The sequence below is a fragment of the Pistacia vera genome, unplaced genomic scaffold, assembly GCF_008641045.1.
Source record: "Pistacia vera cultivar Batoury unplaced genomic scaffold, PisVer_v2 Contig117, whole genome shotgun sequence".
NCBI lineage: Eukaryota > Viridiplantae > Streptophyta > Magnoliopsida > Sapindales > Anacardiaceae > Pistacia > Pistacia vera.
In genome coordinates, this window is record NW_022195215.1 from 2,889,264 (window position 1) to 2,908,277 (window position 19,014).

At 33.8% G+C, this 19,014-nt stretch overlaps 2 protein-coding genes across 3 annotated transcripts; one reads left to right on the forward strand and one right to left on the reverse strand.

The window, feature by feature from the left end:
* Window positions 1-345: 345 nt before the first annotated feature.
* LOC116107662 (pectinesterase inhibitor 10-like) lies at window positions 346-1,474 on the forward strand. Its single transcript, XM_031393951.1, has 2 exons — window positions 346-694; window positions 1,244-1,474. The coding sequence occupies exons 1-2, from the start codon at window positions 381-383 to the stop codon at window positions 1,332-1,334; spliced, it is 405 nt and encodes a 134-aa protein (XP_031249811.1). The 5' UTR covers window positions 346-380; the 3' UTR covers window positions 1,335-1,474.
* A 1,378-nt stretch (window positions 1,475-2,852) lies between these two features.
* On the reverse strand, window positions 2,853-16,501 carry LOC116107548 (mediator of RNA polymerase II transcription subunit 8). 2 transcript variants are annotated; one of them, XM_031393822.1, is made up of 13 exons: window positions 16,298-16,501; window positions 15,279-15,489; window positions 14,717-14,841; window positions 13,185-13,309; window positions 12,919-13,102; window positions 11,831-11,938; window positions 11,669-11,736; window positions 8,297-8,581; window positions 6,469-6,525; window positions 5,664-5,873; window positions 4,410-4,463; window positions 3,362-3,422; window positions 2,853-3,205 (listed from the first exon to the last, which is right to left on the reverse strand). In XM_031393822.1, exons 2-13 carry the CDS (start codon window positions 15,485-15,487, stop codon window positions 3,018-3,020), a joined length of 1,674 nt encoding a protein of 557 aa, XP_031249682.1. In that variant the 5' UTR covers window positions 15,488-15,489; window positions 16,298-16,501; the 3' UTR covers window positions 2,853-3,017. The 2 variants fall into 2 exon arrangements, with proteins under 2 accessions (XP_031249682.1, XP_031249687.1); XM_031393827.1 differs by lacking the exon at window positions 6,469-6,525 and having other exon boundaries at window positions 2,854-3,205; window positions 16,298-16,500.
* Window positions 16,502-19,014: the final 2,513 nt, after the last annotated feature.

Sequence of the window (19,014 nt, forward strand, 5' to 3'; positions counted from 1 at the left end):
AGAGTTTTTTTAAGTCTTACACGGCTAACAGCCCTACCAATGGTGTCTCCATGTGTTGTTAAAGAAAGCATTTTTACTCGAGCACTTTTCACAAAACTACTTCCACACATGCCAAAAGCATATATCAGAAAAAATAAAAATAAAATAAAAACAATAGTACAATTTGCTTTTGAAATTAAGATAGCAAGAGAAATGTGGTGCATAGCGGGTAGGTTAGCCAAAGACCGTTAGGTTTTACCGGTAATTCAAATCAAAATATCCCGGGAAACTAAACTTACAGACATTACCACTAATTCAACTACCAAAAATCACAAACACAAAAGAAAGAAAGAAAGAAAAAAAAAAAAAAAAAAAAAATTTGCAGAATCTTCAATCTTTTCATGGAAGAATTAGAAGAAGATCATTTGATCAAAAATAATGGATACATTTCTCCATCATCTTCTCCTCCAACTCCACCATCTCCTCTTCCCATTAGTGTCGGACCCGGCAACCAAAAGTACTCGTTTTCGCCGTCTCCATCGCCTTCGCCGCCCTTCTCACCGCTTCCTTCCAGGCACGGCACGGCTGATAACCTCCCCCTCTTGCTTGAAACCTTGTCCACTCCTGCAGTAGCTCAGGTGCCATCTACATTTTCTTTGGATAAAAGAGCCCCGGATGAGCCATCTGGGGATTCCAATTCTTGCCTTAAAGAATTGTAAGTCCTCCATATTTTTCTTCTTTTGCATTTATTAAGATCTTTAGCTTTATCAAAATATGAATTGCACAATTAGATTCATTCTGAAGCTTAGTTTCTGGCGAATTTAAGTTTGTCATTTTGGAAAATAAACTTTGTTTGCTTCTGTGTGTCAAATTGGAATCTGGGAGTAATTCAAGTTGTGCCTTTCTTCAACCCAGAAAACCCTTTTTCCTTTCCAATACAACTTTTCAAAGATCATTTGACTGGTAGTTTTTGGTTTCATTCTTCATCTTGAAGACACCATTTTTAATTTTAAATCCAAACCCACCTAACAACCAGTCAAAGCCATTGAAATCTGAACTAATACAGCTGGGATTTCCCTCAATGTGCTGGACATCTACCATTCAATATGTTACTTTGATACTGTAAATTTTAAGTTTTTATGTCGTCCATCTTACATTCAAAAATCCAATAAAGGAGTATGTATTTCTTTTTTCTTTTTCTTTTTTTATTTTATTTTTAAATAATAGTAACTCTAGAGTTATTTTTTGGGCCATGAAAACACAGGTTGGATTGGTTTGTAGTAAGATGCTGCAGCTGCTTTTCTTGGTCTTCTCAAATCCTTGATCGAAGACTCGTCAAGAGTCACAGCGATTGAAAGCAGAACTAAGCAGCCAACTTCACAAAAATTTTCCTTATGTTCAAGGGACGAATGTCTTAACCCTATTCTATCCTCAGTAGTTATGCTGACTCATTTGAGTATTGACTGTGCAGTTGCTACAAGATTGTGCTAACTGGAATTTGGACGGTATAGTTGTAGGATTGAAACATTGTAACAATATTCTTGAAACATTTCTATTTTCTAATACTCAAAACTGAATCCTTCATTTTAATGTGCTTGGCAAAGTTATTCCATTTGTGTCCGTTGTATAAAAATGAAATTCTCACAATTTGTTCCCAACTGTGAAGCAATATGTAACGTTAACCAGTGTTTTAAAACCCAGTCCAGCCCGACCAATTGAAACGGTTCAATCAGGCCCCAAGTCAGGTTTGTAATTTTCTTTTTCACCGAAAAACCTCAAATATTAGGACGGTGATCAACGAACAATTAAAGGCCGGGATGTTGGGACTTTTGAAGAAAAAGGTCGGTGAGTGCAATGGTGGCGACGAAGGTGATTTTTGGTGAGTGAATCGATGGAAATAAAATAAAAAACTCGTGATAGCAATAGTCGGCTTTTGTTGGCGATTAGCAAGGTGAATAAGGACGAGATCAGATGGGCTTTGGTCAAGAGGCTAAAGGGAGTATTTTCGTGGTGATGGAGAGGGTTGTTGATGCTGACGGTGGTGAGATCTATCCTAGGTTGTCGACGTCAACGATGGTAAGATTTGCGGATTTTAGCCAAATCTTAGATATAATTTATGGGGAATGGCTCAAGAGATGATTGGGATTTGGGATTCCATTTGATGTATCGCCACCACCAACCAATCGATCGCCGATTTGTATTTGATGTGTGTTTGTTATATTTCAAAATTGTAGAAACTTAACTGTAATTTTTAAAGGTGTATTTGCTAAATTTTAAAGTTTTGGAGACCCAATTTGACCGGCCGATCAAACCGGTTAAACCTGTCAACCTGAGACCCGACAACTTTGCTAGGTTTCACCCTGAGTTGGTTATTAAAACATTGAAGCTGATTGTGAAAAGTCTCAAATCCAACAATGTCAATGAAGCAATTTTGTGAAGTTGCACAGCCTCTTCCAGTACATGTTAACAATAACACGCAGATGGCTGTGACATTCAGCAAAGAATACAGCCCAACATAAAATGATTTTAGACATGACTTGAATGGACAACAATGGAATTGTCCTTCACATTCATAATAGACATTATTAATAACAATAACACGCAGATGGCTGTGACATGGAGCAAAGAATACAGACAATGGAATTGTCCTTCACATTCATAATAGACATGACTTGAATGGACAACAAATGCCTCTCCTACAATTTTTTAGATGCTCTCGGACTTCTGCAATTATTTTGAAACTAGTCTATGTTATATAATTCAATCATGAGGGAAGGTCCATGATGATGATGATGATAATAACCTTCTGTAGCTGATAACAGCTCATTTCGAACTAGAATATAGGATTTATAATTTTATACCAGCTTTTTCTATAATTGGTCAATAATTGACAATCCTATTCCATTTGTATGCTAAAAGGCCAAGTTCAATGCCATGCATATGAAAGTTACAACCCCATATAATCCCTGAAGATGTGATTTGTGGAACAACTTATGGTGGTCCTATACAACTCGCAATTATCAGTAAATAGAACCACGTTACTGCTGATTTTGTTGTCTCTGCTGCCCAAAGTTGGGATGATTTTGTTGGGCATTCTGAAGTGCTACCATGTTAGATTGCAGATTCTGAGCGTTTGGAGCCATATTCCCGAATGCACCTTGTTGCTGTTGTTGCTGCTGCTGCATAGGCATCATGCCTCCCGGGTTGGACGGTCCCATATTAAACACTGCAAGCAAAAGGGCGAAATGCGTTTTAACCTCAGAAATAGTCATAATGAAAATAAATACAGGAAGCCTTTGATTGTACCATATGTTTTCCCCTTTTTCAAGAGAACAACAAAATTTTACAGAGAAAATCCAAAGTTTAGGGGCATATATCATACTCTGATCATTCAACATTTGGGAAGCATGACTTCTTTGGGGATTGTTACCAGCTAATCCAAACTGCACCAGGGATGGAGCAAAAGATAATGAATCAAGTAAGCAATAAGTTGTTGTTATAACAATCTCACCAATGGGAACTGGAGTAGCTGGCTATTATTTGCATAAGCATATCGAGTAATGTAATAATAAATCAAGGAGAATAAGCAAATAAAATATATGTTAAAAAAAAAAAAAAAAAAACAATATATACATATTGATCCATGACCTTGAAGATCCCATTATGTAATAACTGATGACTGGTCTCACTTCCAGTTTACAGCAAATAAAAATTTTACTAATATAAGGAATGATATTATAGAATAAAGCACTTTTGCACAGAAAACAAGATGACAACTAACAATTGTAGTTCCTTTCCCTAGCCATACTTTCCAAACAAAATACACGCAAATTCATTAATATGTTTTGTTTAGACTTTGAGGCAAATTCAACATAATCTTTTCAATACCCAACAGCCAACATGCAGAGGTGATAGAAACAGGCTTACAATATCATTCATACCATCAGTAACTTTAGCGGAGTGAAAGTTAGAAATTGTTGTTCTTTTGAGTGTCAGGAACCATAAATCTAATCATGTGAGGAATAAAGTGAAGTGGCTCCATAATTGCAACAAACACACCAATTATCTGTAATAAATAAACCTCCAAGTACAACAATCATTGTATATAAGTTTAATCTTGTTTACCACCATTAAAGAGGATTAAGCATTGAAACACTAACAGTAGTTGCTACACACTGTTTAATTTTTTTCAATCAGATGGTAGCTAACATCTACAAATAAGATACTGTTAGTGAAGCTAACCTTGATCCGTAAATATTAATTACTGATGGAAATTTCTTTGCGTTGTGCCCTAAGTGGGCATCTGAGTTAAATGTTAAATGTACCAATTTAAAGAAAAAAATTTCTTTGAATTTGATTAAACTCATACAAGCAGCACCAGATGTTGGTAAAACAGAGCAGGTTTTAGTGGTAAAATTGGCATAACTAACCTGCATCCGTGGAAGAAGCGATTGAGAAGGCATGGTGGCTGACATATTAGGCATCTAAAATAAGAAAAATAAAAAAAAAATGAGTACAATAAAGAAGAATAACCATAACAAAAATGAAAGGAACCGATAAACACTGGAAAAGTATAAGAACAATATGCAAAACAGAACAAATCAGCAGAGTAGATAATGAATATTAATAAATCAACAAGCTGAATAAATAAATATACAGAAAGAAACTGAATGGGTAAAGCAAATTTTAAATGTTCATTTAATGGGAAGAAGAAAACTTAAAGTAGTAAGATTCCTGTTCCAGTAGTTGAGCATGACAGTGACATCAAATATTGAAACATCAACCACAACAACTAGAATTTAATACTCATTCTCAACAAATCTAGATTGAGTAAATCTTCAAAATTAGCCAATACCTGCTACTTTATATATTCAGATATTCTGGTAACAATTGTGCAGCTCAAACATTTGCAAGAGTATGATTTTATGGATTATCAACTTTCATACAAAATTACAAATTAACCCCCAGCTCAAATATGAGAAGAGAACAAATTGCCGTTGACAGTTGTTAGAACAATTGAAAGAGAAATTTTTCAGGGAAGAGTAGCCCAAGAAAAGAACAGAAAGGTGCATAATTGTGACCTAAAGATAAACAAAGCTTGAGAATTTCCTACAAGCCTCCACATCTTATGCCAAACCCAAAATCACAGTAATCTTTGGACTTGCACAATAACAAGATTTTACAACAAAGGATCTGAGCTAAAGAAAAAAACACGAAACAGCTCAAATAAGTACTCTGCAAGAACTTTACTGTCTTATCAAAAACTTATCAGAAAGATACCAGAAAATGTCAAATTATATTTTAATTACAAGACTATTATGGCTTCCATAGAGAGGAAAGGCATGAAAAATAACATGATACCATTACCAAGTAAGAAACTATACCAATGATATAAAACCTAATAAATCTTAGATGAAGCAACCATAATAGAAGAATTATACGACTCACAGAAAAAAGTTACAAGATCTTTGTTATGGAAACTTAAAGAAAGTCCAAGATAGCTACTGCCTGAAAGCATACACTAATTGCAAGAAAAATAAACAAAACAGTGTTATCACCAGCAACACACATTAACATCACTACATTTCAATCTGTCATACCCAACTCCTTGATATTGATCAGAAAATAGAAAAAAGATATTAAAAATTGAAAGCAAATTTAAGTTAAAGAACTACAAGTCTTACCATCTGAGTATTTGGTGACCCCTGAGCAGCATTAAACAATGCACTATTAGCAGCACCAGAAAACTGGCCTAAATGACGATTCAACTGATTTCCTTGGCCAAGTTGGCTCTGACCAATCCCGTGCTGAACATGTCCAGATGGCAGCTGCCTACCTTGAAATTGCTGGTGACCCATCGGCTGAGAAAATTGCATCTGATGTTGGCCATGTAACTGGTAGAACACGAAACACAAGTAGAATAGCTTAATCATGCACAAATTTATGTAACTTCTTAGTCAATTAAACACCCACAACTAAGCCCCAGAAATAGAAACACTCAAATTCTCTAGCAGTGGCATTAGTGTCACTCTGCACACAATAAATTGAAGAGGCTAAGATCACTACATCATGTATAAAGGAAAATTATTGAGGATTCCCTTGACAGATCCCTGAACCAAAGGCTTCTAGTAATCATCATAATAGGTGCTTCTATTTTTATAAATGGTGCATTCTATTGACGGAATTGGAGGTGTACCTTTTGATATTGTTTTCCCAGAAATTAGTAAACTATTTACATAGTTTCTTTTTTTTAGGTTGAATTGAAAGAATAGTGTAAACAGCGTCAGTATTGATTATTAGTAGGTCTGTTGGATATAGCTAGTATAACAAAATGTGAATGACCAACTTTAAGTTTGCAAATATTTACTCAAGTACAATCACTCCAAAACGCTTGCATATTATTACTTTCATTATCACCTTTGTACAAGTGATACAAGAGAGAAAAGTATGGAAAAATTTTAAAACTAAACAAGCTAAAGAACAAATTGCCTGCTGAAACTTTTGTTGTGACTGGCCTTGCAAATCATGAAGCTGCGGCAACTGGTTCTGGACAAGAATATAACAGTTCAATGTAGAATGTCAAAATGGCTGAACACAAAAAAATTCAGCGAGTACAACATAAGAAAATCAACCTAAGCAACTGGTTCATATCACCAAAGATAGGAATGTTTAAGCAAACTTTCAAGGAAAGATTGAGGAGTCCAGTTCTATGCAATGGAACAGACAATTTCGAAGTTGGGACTCACAACTGGCCCTTTGTACACAAGGAAATAAAATCATAACAAACTATTTAAAATCAATATTTACAATGAAAAAACTAGCTCTCTTCTATAACTTCTGGAGATTTTAAATTTAGAGAGCAAAAAGGTCTTTCCTCCACCAAGTGTATCAAAAAACCTTTGTGTCATTCAGGTCAAAGTTCAAATTCATAGAAAGTGAAATAAACACAGAGACAAACACATAGATAAAGCTAGCTTAAGAAATCGTTAGTCTGCAAACAAAGCATATGAATCTCAAAGATATTCCCATTTAATTACAAAAGTAAGCCATTTCATAAGGTTTTTGTATATTTATCTATTTTGCACAGTAGAGGGATGATTGCTTGCTACAATCAAGTGTATAGAATTGTTTTCCCTCCACTAGTATATTGATTCCCTGTGGACACTTGGTCCACAATGAATCTTCTCACCTTTTACTAATTTAATAAAAATTTTATAGTTTCTTATCAAAAATAAGAGCTGTGTTTGGTAGAGTATTTAGAATAGTATTTTTGAAAAAGTTGAGTTAGGTTGTTATTAAGAGAATAGGATTTGAATTTGAAAATGTGTTTGGTAAATTTTTGGAAAACATTTTCTAAAAATATTTAGATTATCTTTTAACCCCCTACATTTGTTAATTTAGCTAAACGCCTCCTACAATAAAAGTTCTAAAATTAACAAACCCACCCATTAAATGCCGGCCACCACCGTTAAACGGTGGCCGAAAGTCACCGGAATGGCACACAACTAGCTGGATCTAGCTGGTAGTGTGTCGGTCTAACCATTTCCGGCCAGATCTACGGCCATATCTTGGCCGTCATTGACGACCAAATGCGGCCAGATCTTTGACTGTAGAACTAGCATCTTTCGGCCAGATCCATGATGGGTTTGGTTAGAAAAGGCCAGATCGATGCACACCGGCCACATCCAACCGTTTATGCGCAATTCCGACAGATTCTGGCCACCTTTTGGAGGTCGTGGTCGGCTGTTGAGAATATGTGGATGGGTAGGTCCGTAGGTGGGAGTGTTTTTGTCAATTTATAAACTTTTATTGTTTGGGGTGTTTTTGTCAATTTATAAACTTTTATTGTTTTTTGGTGTTTAGTTAAATTAACAAACCTAGGAGGTTGAGAAATTCTAAATATTTTGAGTTGAATAAAATATGATTGAATTTTCAGAATATTGAAACAAATATATATTTTGGATAGGATTGGATAGAATAGTATTCATAATAGTGAAACAAACACAGCCAAGAGTTTCTAAATTATCAATACAAAAAATTTTGATGAACTCAGAAAATTTTAAAAATTATAAACTTCAAAATTCTGAGACCTAATTGATTCCAAGACCCTGACCAGAATCAAGTTTCTTGCCACCGTCGAAATTCAAAACGCAAACACGTGCAGAAAGCTTATGTACAAGATGCAATACAATTATCTACTTCCAATGCAAGACAGGAAACTTAAAATTAAATTTAATAGATACTTGTGCCTTTTAAAAAATGTAAAGCAACAACTAAATAATCACTCCAATTACTATCAGATGTTAGCAAAACAAACCTGTCCCAGTTGCATCGAAGACTGCCTGAATTGTTGCTGAGCAAGAAGTTGCTGTTGATGCGGAGGTAATTGCATCAATTTCTGCCTTTGCTGCTGCTGCTGATGTTGCTGTTGCTGCTGTTGCTGGGTTTGTTGCTGAGGAGATGGTGTATTCATCATGTTTGGGCCTGACCTAGGCGAGTTGGCATATGGCAGTGGAGATGCAGTTGTGTTATCAAATGACGTAGCACTGGTAGGACCAGATGGAGATGCAGCAGGTCTTCCCATGAGTTGTGCTCCCGAAGCCTGGTTGAGAATATATACAGTAACACAACATATGAAAATTTTGTATTTTAACTTCAAAAAACAAGAACTAGAAGTTGAAATATCATAAGACAGGAGATCAATTCAAGACAATGAGATCTAAAGAAACCAAATAATAGAATAAAAAAGCTCAGGTTGAATCAGGTTGCCCGTGGTGTCAACACCAGAAACAAACCAAGGAAGTTGGTTGGATGTTCTCCATCCATATCAAGGTTCTGATCAACATAAAAAGGTTGAACCAATGCCTATGCCAAGTTTTGCTGGGTCCAACCACTAAAGTTGAATACTAAGGCCTCATTTCATACAAGGAACTAAACATGGAGCACTATTGTTTGGTGGGATTACACTGCAGTCCAAACATGGTATCAACAGTCAGGCTATGAGATTATTTGTCCCATGTTTATGAGACTCAAACTCAATTATATAATAACAATCTAAATCATAAAATGATGAATATTATAATTGTCTATATCTTTAGAATACTGCCATTGGCCTATATATTGATGAATATTGAAATTAAAATACAGATTTTGTGGTTATACTAGAATTTATATGTTCATATCTTAAATAAAGCTGTATATCTTATAAAAATAAAAATTCAACATTCAAAAATTTTTAATAGTTAATTTAAGTTTAAGTTCATATTTAGATTTATTTTAATTGGTTTGATGGTATATTGGAATGCATTCACCATCTGCAATCCCATCTACCTCAGTATTGCGTCAAACATTAGGATAGTACTGTACAATCAAATACTATCTAAAACAATCACAGTTCAGTCCAATACTAATAACCAATAGTCTGACACAAACTAGCATGCCAAAGCAAGATCAGGCATGACGCTGCAAGTAGAACCTTAAAAGGAAAAACAACAAAGGATCATGTTAAGCAGCAACAACATGATTTCATAAGCACAAATTAAGGGAATGATGGGCAAACATACTCAAACAGAAATCCTATGTGTTCAACAAGGAACAGCCTGAAGTAACAAACAAGGACATCACCGACTGAACTCAAAAAATAAAAGAAGATGTCAGGCTGGTTTTGCAACAGACAAAAGTTAAAATTTAGCAATATTAATGTACTTTTTGGGACATTGCTTGAAATAAAAAAATAAAAAACCAAAAAAAAAGAACTCTAAGAATTTATGATGTTAAAAGTAAAATCATCCAACTTTCCCAGAAAATTTGGACGGGAGAAGCTACAAAATTAACAAAATCTGCAAAAATATTCTTTTAATTGTCCAGTTATAATTTGTAAATTAAGAAATCTGACAAGAAGTGCATCAATAATCACAAAAGACTATGAAAACTACATTGACCAAAGATAAAACTTGCATCTACAACTTGAGGAAAATAATTTATAATCAGAAAAGTGGAAATTTATAAAGCAATGTGATGAACACTAAGATGTACAAAAATAAAAAAGTCTTTGTCCTAATCCTATCCTCCTGAATTATTGATATACATCTCTTATTTCCTATCAAAAAATCATATCTTCATCCTTTTTCTGCAACTTGTATGGAAAAGAAAGTGAGACAATAATGAGTCTTGGCTATTTTTCTCTCAGAAGAATATTATTTGCTGACAAAGGAAATGCAATGTAATGTAATGTAATAGAAACAAAGGACAAAATAGTAAACAAAATGATATTCAGCACAATGTCTCTCTTGCTTCCCACATGGAAACGCACAAAACATAAAATAAATAACCTAGTGAAAGCCAATATGTAACCTGTAACAAATTCCCCTGACTGATGATGTTGTTTGAAGACAAAGGTGGAGTGCCCTTCATGTACATACCTGCAACAGAATTTTCAAAGGCAGAATTGGAATACAATCTTGTACTAAATTAAAATGAATACTTGTGCTAGCATAACAAGTGACTGAATGTTACCAGATGTATCAGAAATATTGTGCACTCCATCACCTGTGNAAAAATTCAACATTCAAAATTTTTAATAATTAATTTAAGTTTAAGTTCATATTTAGATTTATTTTAATAGGTTTGATGGTATATTGGAATGTATTCGCCATCTGCAATCCCATCTACCTCAGTATTGCGTCAAACATTAGGATAGTACTGTACAATCAAATACTATCTAAAACAATCACAGTTCAGTCCAATACTAATAAACAATAGTCTGACACAAACTAGCATGCCAAAGCAAGATCAGGCATGAAGCTGCAAGTAGAACCTTAAAAGGAAAAAAAACAAAGGATCATGTTAAGCAGCAACAACATGATTTCATAAGCACAAATTAAGGGAATGATGGGCAAACATACTCAAACAGAAATCCTATGTGTTCAACAAGGAACAGCCTGAAGTAACAAACAAGTACAGCACCGACTGAACTCAAAAAATAAAAGAAGATGTCGGGCTGGTTTTGCAACAGACAAAAGTTAAAATTTAGCAATATTAATGTACTTTTTGGGACATTGCTTGAAATAAAAAAATAAAAAACCAAAAAAAAAGAACTCTAAGAATTTATGATGTTAAAAGTAAAATCATCCAACTTTCCCAGAAAAATTGGACGGGAGAAGCTACAAAATTAACAAAATCTGCAAAAATATTCTTTTAATTGTCCAGTTGTAATTTGTAAATTAAGAAATCTGACAAGAGGTGCATCAATAATCACAAAAGACTATGAAAACTACATTGACCAAAGATAAAACTTGCATCTACAACTTGAGGAAAATAATTTATAATCAGAAAAGTGGAAATTTATAAAGCAATGTGATGAACACTGAGATGTACAAAAATAAAAAAGTCTTTGTCCTAATCCTATCCTCCTGAATTATTGATATACATCTCTTATTTCCTATCAAAAAATCATATCTTCATCCTTTTTCTGCAACTTGTATGGAAAAGAAAGTGAGACAATAATGAGTCTTGGCTATTTTTCTCTCAGAAAAATATTATTTGCTGACAAAGGAAATGCAATGTAATGTAATAGAAACAAAGGACAAAATAGTAAACAAAATGATATTCAGCACAATGTCTCTCTTGCTTCCCACATGGAAACGCACAAAACATAAAATAAATAACCTAGTGAAAGCCAATATGTAACCTGTAACAAATTCCCCTGACTGATGATGTTGTTTGAAGACAAAGGTGGAGTGCCCTTCATGTACATACCTGCAACAGAATTTTCAAAGGCAGAATTGGAATACAATCTTGTATTAAATTAAAATGAATACTTGTGCTAGCATAACAAGTGACTGAATGTTACCAGATGTATCAGAAATATTGTGCACTCCATCACCTGTGGACAACAAATCAACCAGATGCACTGGAAGGGCAGGTGTCATCTGCCTCTGGTCTCCAAGCATCCGTAGACCTGCATACACATACCATTTACATTAGGTTTGATTAATAAGCGTGCTTACCAGGAACCAGGCTCATAAGCTCTCATTGCAAAACTTAATTATACTGCCAAACCTTAAGAATCAATGATACTGGCTTCTACAGATGTAAAAATTTTAATACTAGAGAGCTGTCCCTAAAATTCAATTTGACCGGCCAACTATTAATGTGAGCATGAATTAACAAATGAACCCCAAGTTATGATTCCGTATTAATTGATGAATACCCACATAATATGAGCTCAAGATACAGCAGAAAATTATGCCCAGCTAATGAATTGATCTATCAACTGACATATGATTAGAAACATCAATTGAATCAGTTCAGACAAATAGACTGATATGGTCCAAAAGATGATCAGCAATCAGATGGCCAAAAATTAAAAAAAAAAAAATCATTTTTAGCAATGAAGAAGAGAAAATGAGACAATTTTACAGTTGTCAACTTTTTACTTTTATCTCTACAACTACTGATGGTATCACTGTATTGTACATGCAAATAAAGAGTTTCAGTGGAAAATTTCATGGTGAACCTCGTTTGTATGTCTTTGAATGTATAACGTACCCGTGTTTTGAGTTTTATAAAAGTGTTGTAATTTCCAACTCTAAAAGAGGTTCTGTAAAATTTCCAGTTTTCACATGTCACCACAAATAGCAATAGTAGATCTACTATTACCACTCAGATGACTTAGGACATGTAAGCTTTCATTTCAAAAGACAAAAATAATCATAAGACAAAAATTATTATAAAAATATAGCATTCAGACCTACAGTGAAATAGAAACAGTAAAAGTGTACCTGTGTGTGCAAAATAATTGTAAGCTTTCAGTGCAAAAGCCAGAAACAACATTGACAAAATAAAATGTAGGCCTAAAGTGGAGGAAAAGGAGTTGTCTGTTCATGAATGTCAATCTATGAGTGTTTTGTGAGAATATCAGCTTGTTGGAAGAATCACCTTCTCCATTATTCACAGCAGCCCGTAGTAAGTTCTCCTGTTCTTGAATTTTTGCAGCCTGGCTCTTGTCCAAGGATGGAAGATTTTGTGGCCCTTGACGAGTACCCAATATATAAGCTTTACGTGTATCAGCCAGTACCTTTTCAGCACTTTCACAGGCCGCTCCAATCATGTCAATCCTAGTCTGTAAGACAATAAGGTTTACATCAAAATGCAAGGAATTCGAGAAAAAAAAGCAAATGATTATCCAATAAATTTTAGGTCACCCTCAATTTCTCAATCTGTGAGGGAACTGGCAGGTTTTGCATCCCAAGAAGCAGCTGCTCTCTCTTGGAGTTGTCATCCATCTCCATCTCCGGCAGTAGCTTCGATGACAACATAACAGGTAATACTGTCATAAACAGGAATCCTATTAAGTTAATTCATGTATTTACGCCCCAAATGGAAATTATGATATACACCAGAATACTATTAAGTAAAATGCTTCAGATTTACTTTTCATATCAATGTGTGTATGTATACTAGGATCAATGGAATAACATTAATACACAACTTCTTATACCATTTTAGATTACTGGGTCAAAGCACTTTGGATGGTTATCTAACATATGTCTTTCCAAAGTTCAATAATTACATATGCTGGATTTAATCTCAACCATCTAAAGTGCTTTGATCTAATGGTTTAAAAATAGTGTAGGAACAAGCTTTCCGCACCAAAAATCAGGGTATAAGATAAGCAACAAGGCCTACTAACCAAAACTTAGAACCCCTACTAACCAAAACTTGGACCCCTACAAAAAATCAATGAATAATCCTATTCAAATAAACTAAATAGAAACCTATATGAACTTCAAGTACTAGCCACCTCTAAACCATCATGACAAAAGAAAAAGCTTATTCCTTAGATTTTAAAGATATAAAAGCCCAAAGAGAAACTCAAAACCTATCTTTATCCGATGAAGATGGTATATATGCTTCAAAAATCCTTAGATTTCCTATTTCAAGCTGTTTTATTTTGTTAAGTTCAACTTTTCAATGTTTGGCTAATGGAAATGGAGGAGAAAAGCAGTAGTGCAGAATATTGACCAACTTAAGAAAGAAAGCCTCTTCTGAAGCCAAAAGAGGTGTTGTCAGCCCTGCCACTCAACAAGCATTTTTCCAAGGATAACAATGATGATGAAAGTAACTGATATCGCATATCACATCTTAAGCATAGAGAAATTGTCAACTAAGCAATAGTAAAATTAGTATTGACCAGCCTACTGAAACAGTGCAGTTAGCAGCTTTCATTTATTTTACTTAAAACAAGGTGGCTGTTCATGATTAAATAAATGCATATTAAAGAAATTCTATTACATAAGGTTTTCAAGTCTAACAAAAGAGTGCCACAATCGTAAAAATACATACATCACAAAAATATATAACCATGAAAACTACTAATGAAATTATGTCAACACAGCCATACACAATTATCTTCTTCTAAATATACACACAATGAATATGATTAACTTACAATATACAGACACTACTCATAAAGTACATGCATGTACATAGAATGTTCAATATGAGGCATCAATTCATAACAATGTACATTTATACATGGTATATGACTTTTGAATGGGAAAGAAAGTTGTACATAATAATTTATCTAAATCTTAGAACGGTTCCAGAAAGGCATGAGTGGACAACAATGCTTCACACTACAGTAAAACTAAGAACAAGCAAAGGCAAACATAATTTCTAATTCCCAGAAGATGTATAGTTATTGCGCCTAAAGATATCAAGAACATAACCATACTTGTGGCATTCTCTGCATTAACATTTTTTGGATGGACTACAAAAGCCTTGGAAACCTTCTTTATCTCATCCACAATGTTGAAAAGCTCAAGGTTCACCATAGAATATTGCCCCAAAATATCTTGCCTGAAAGGCAACCCAAATGTCAGCACAGTTAATTCAAGAAATAGCAAGCAAAAAAATGACCATCTTTAGTTAATATGTTTGAAAATTTTGTTATTTCAAACTTCCCCAGAATTCGCTCTTCGCAAGATCTATGAAATTATTTTGGCTGTGTTACACCAACATCATTAAAGCCACACGGTTTGAGAAGAAATTTCTGGAAGTCATATCACTCCACACACTTCTCAGCCATTATTCAGTTCTGAAAAGCATTTTGGGACACAAAAAAAACTTAGAACAACTGAAAAATGATTAATTGTGCAAGCATTTCCTTGGGTGCACACTCAACATTTCAATCTCTGGTTAACTCCACCTTCTAGTCAACTAGCTGTAATTTTACATTTACTACCAACCTAATTTAAAGCATGGCAACAAACTATACAGGGTAATAATATTAATACCATTTAGGAGTGGTGTTGGTGCGAGAATATGCGTCAAAGTCTTCGAGGATGCGAGATATGGCTTTGAATAGACTAATGGCTCGAGTTTTGACAGCTTCAAGATTCAGTTGTTGCACCACTGCCTGATTCAGCCTCTCCACTACTACTGGTTGTGCCGGCACCTGCTGCTGGGATTGATCTTGCGACATCACTCCCTCCATTGCCGCCATTGCTGCATTTTAAACAAAGTCAAGAACTTTCTAGGTAGGCAAACTTACAAACATGACCATTTTTACATCGATTATAAAAATAAAATAAAAAAATGATGACCAAAAATTTCAAAAATAAGTCAAACCCACTTTAGAGACAGCCTAAAATAATAAATACCATTCATCTTCTACTATTCGTTTAAATCAAGAAGGCAACTCTCCCACACTTTTATCTTACCCAGAAAAAAAAAATAGCAAATCCACATTTCTCCTTAAGTCAACACATCATTTTAAACATAGAGGAAAACTCACCCTGAGAGATGACAAGATAATTCAAAAAACTAACTACACTCAACAGTCTCTACCAAAATGCCTTCAGCGCGTACTCTAGTTACTGCATCAAGCTACAAAACTTCTAACTTTTTAAAGAATTTTTAGACATCAATAAGGTCTCTGCGTTATAAATCACATCAAAATCACCTCAGCCTAAACACTACACACTCCAAATTTCATCAAAAATTAATTAACCAGCGTACCTTATTGGGGTTTTGACTCAACATTTGATCACTGAAAATTAGCACATAACATTCTCAAAAGCATAAGTTCTTCTCTATTACAGCGTTCCATCAAATCAAAATTCTCTCAGTCATTTTATCAAGCAATTTAAGTGCCAAAAAAAAGTTACACGTCTTGACAATCCAAAATGCTAAAGGAACCAATTTTAAAAAGCCGCAATATTCTGTGTACCCAAAAACTAATACACAAATTTCACAATCCATCTTCCTCAAAATGAACCCACAAAATAATATTCAGTAAAGTTCGAAAACTTACAGTGGATTGTAGTTTGCGGTCTTCGAAAATGCTAGTAAGGCGTCTTCACAATGCAATCCCGCAAACTAAAACTTCCCAAATGCTATATCCTCAGCGTTTTTGTGGGCTTTTGGTGCTGCACGACCAGGAATTGTTTCGATTCTACTCTATTGTTAAAATATTTTCTTTTATTGTTATTTTTTATTTGGTGAGTCGGTATTCATTACAGGGGAATTTACTTCAAACCTCCGAGATTTACACCCCGTCGCAATCGGTGAAGTGAAATTCCACATATACCCGTATCAACTATACAAATAATTCAATATTTTATCTAGACAAATAATTCAAGAGATATTCCCTATAGAGCCGTCTTTACTTTATTAATTTAATTCCTAACGTGTCTAAGATTATTTTCAAATGATAGATTTTACCATAAAATCATATGACTTACCACAATTGTCTTTAATGAAAAATAAAAATGACAAAAATGGTCAGAACTTGTTAGATTACCAAATCTAGCACGGTCATGCTTTAATTAGATTGTCAATTCATGTTGTTAGATGTTACAGTCTGACATAATTTAGCGTTATACTGTAAAATCTCTCTACAGTTATACTCTATATAGGAATAAACTTTATATAGTCATAAAAAATTATATTCTCATTTTAGAATAATTATAAATAAGAATAAACTTCACATTGTAATAAGTTATAATTTTTCTAATTCTCGTCTTAAGGAAAATTGTCTCCACATAGTAATAACTATCTGTATATTGTAAAAAAATATATGATATGTTACATTAAAGGTTTAAGATGAAATAAAATATTTATCTAAAGTTGTTTGGGATAATGATTTATGCTTTAGAGTTGATACAACATCTTTTAACTTATAGGTACATTACTCGCTAGCATAGACATCTTCTTGTTGAAACTAAAATATTTTTAGCGTCTCAAGTATGTTTAGAGCTTCTTGGCACAAAATTTTTTGCGTCTCCATACTATCATACTCATGATTATTTCCTTTCTATTCTTTTTTTACTGTAACAATGATTTCTTCTTCAAAAAAAGCATATATGACTTGTTGTTCATTTCTATAATTGAGAAAGATATTAATATCCATTCAATTAGTGTAGTGAAGTTATCGAATATAATCACTCAATTCTACTATGACTCTTTGATTCTCCTCCTCCACTTAATTTGTAACTTGCAATTCATCGATGTCGGGGGTCCTAATCTTGTAATGTTTAAAACAATTGGCAATTGTCTGCGGTTTCACATCAATTGACCATGCGGCAACTACATTTACAATTCCATCAAAGACACTTATATTTGTTAGTTCCAAGACATGATCTTCTATCTGTTCAAAAGTAGGCGATTGAAGCACTGAATTTGAAATCCTAATACTGTTGAAACATGAATTATAAAATAAAAAAAATTTGTAACTACACCTCTATTAAGTAATAACCTCTTTATAGTAATAAAATTAGTTAGTCTCACCATTACGACTATAGAGAGGTTTTACTTATATTAAAAATAGTATCATTTATTATTTCATCAAGGATATAATTGATAAGTTATTAAATTTTGAGGTTAAATTTGTCCTTTACAAAATCTACACATGTTTATACCATTTTAGTCCTCAAGGTTTGAGAAAGTCAACATATCCAAGGGTTTCAAATAGTAACAAATACACCCGAAAAATAGATTACAACCATATAAAAACTATAGTACCCTTTGTCTACTTATATATTTTTTTCAGTTTTCATTTCATTCAATTTTTATTTTAAGTATATAACGTTAGACTTTTTACATTATGGTCCAACACTTTTATGCTGATGTGGATTATAATTCATACGGCTGTGTCTCTTCTCTTGGGCAGTTGTCTTTGATGGAAAGACAACTGCATATAAAGAAGACTTTATAGGTCCCCATTTGATGCAATTTTCATTTTTTGATTCCCAAAAACCATCGCTCTAAAATTGCAGTCAGTGGAAGACTCTGTATTCTGAAGAAGCAAGAAGACTAAACAACAATTGCTATGGCGGGAGGTTTGTGAATTACTTCCACATATATATTCCATGAGTATTTAGATGTTTAAAATTTTAATGTATTATGAACTTTTATATTAATATTGGAATAGAAATGTATTTTACATTTGGTATCAGAGCATTGTTTGAATCTCTGCCTAGCATGAAATTGTTTGTTGCAAATCTGGAAAATATTGCATAAAATTGGGATTTTTCAATTAAAATCCGTACTGTAAATCAAGCATAACTTTTATTATAAATAGAATCTGTTTTCGATTTTAGTGTCATTGGAATCCTTGTTGAAAAAACTTTCCAACGGTATATTATTTGTTAAAAACGGAGTTATAGTTGCAAAGTTATGCTAGTTTAAAGTTTCGGCTAAAAATTATTGTTTGAGTGTTTTCGGAAGCCATTTACGACACCGATTTAGGACGAAATTGTCATTTGTGATGTCACTGATATAGGTTATATATCCACATTCAAGTTTTCCCTCTAAAATGCCGAAAAAATGGCCAGAATCAAGCTGTTAAAATCTACAAAAAATTGGGTAAAAAAAATTACAGAAAACGGGTCAAGAAGAACCGACCCAATAGGATAAACAGGTCAAACTAACCCAATCAAAGTAAACAGTCAAAACAGTTCAAACGACCAGGTCAAACCAGCCCAGAAACCCGACGAGTCAACCCGACCCGATCAGCAAGGTCAACGGATT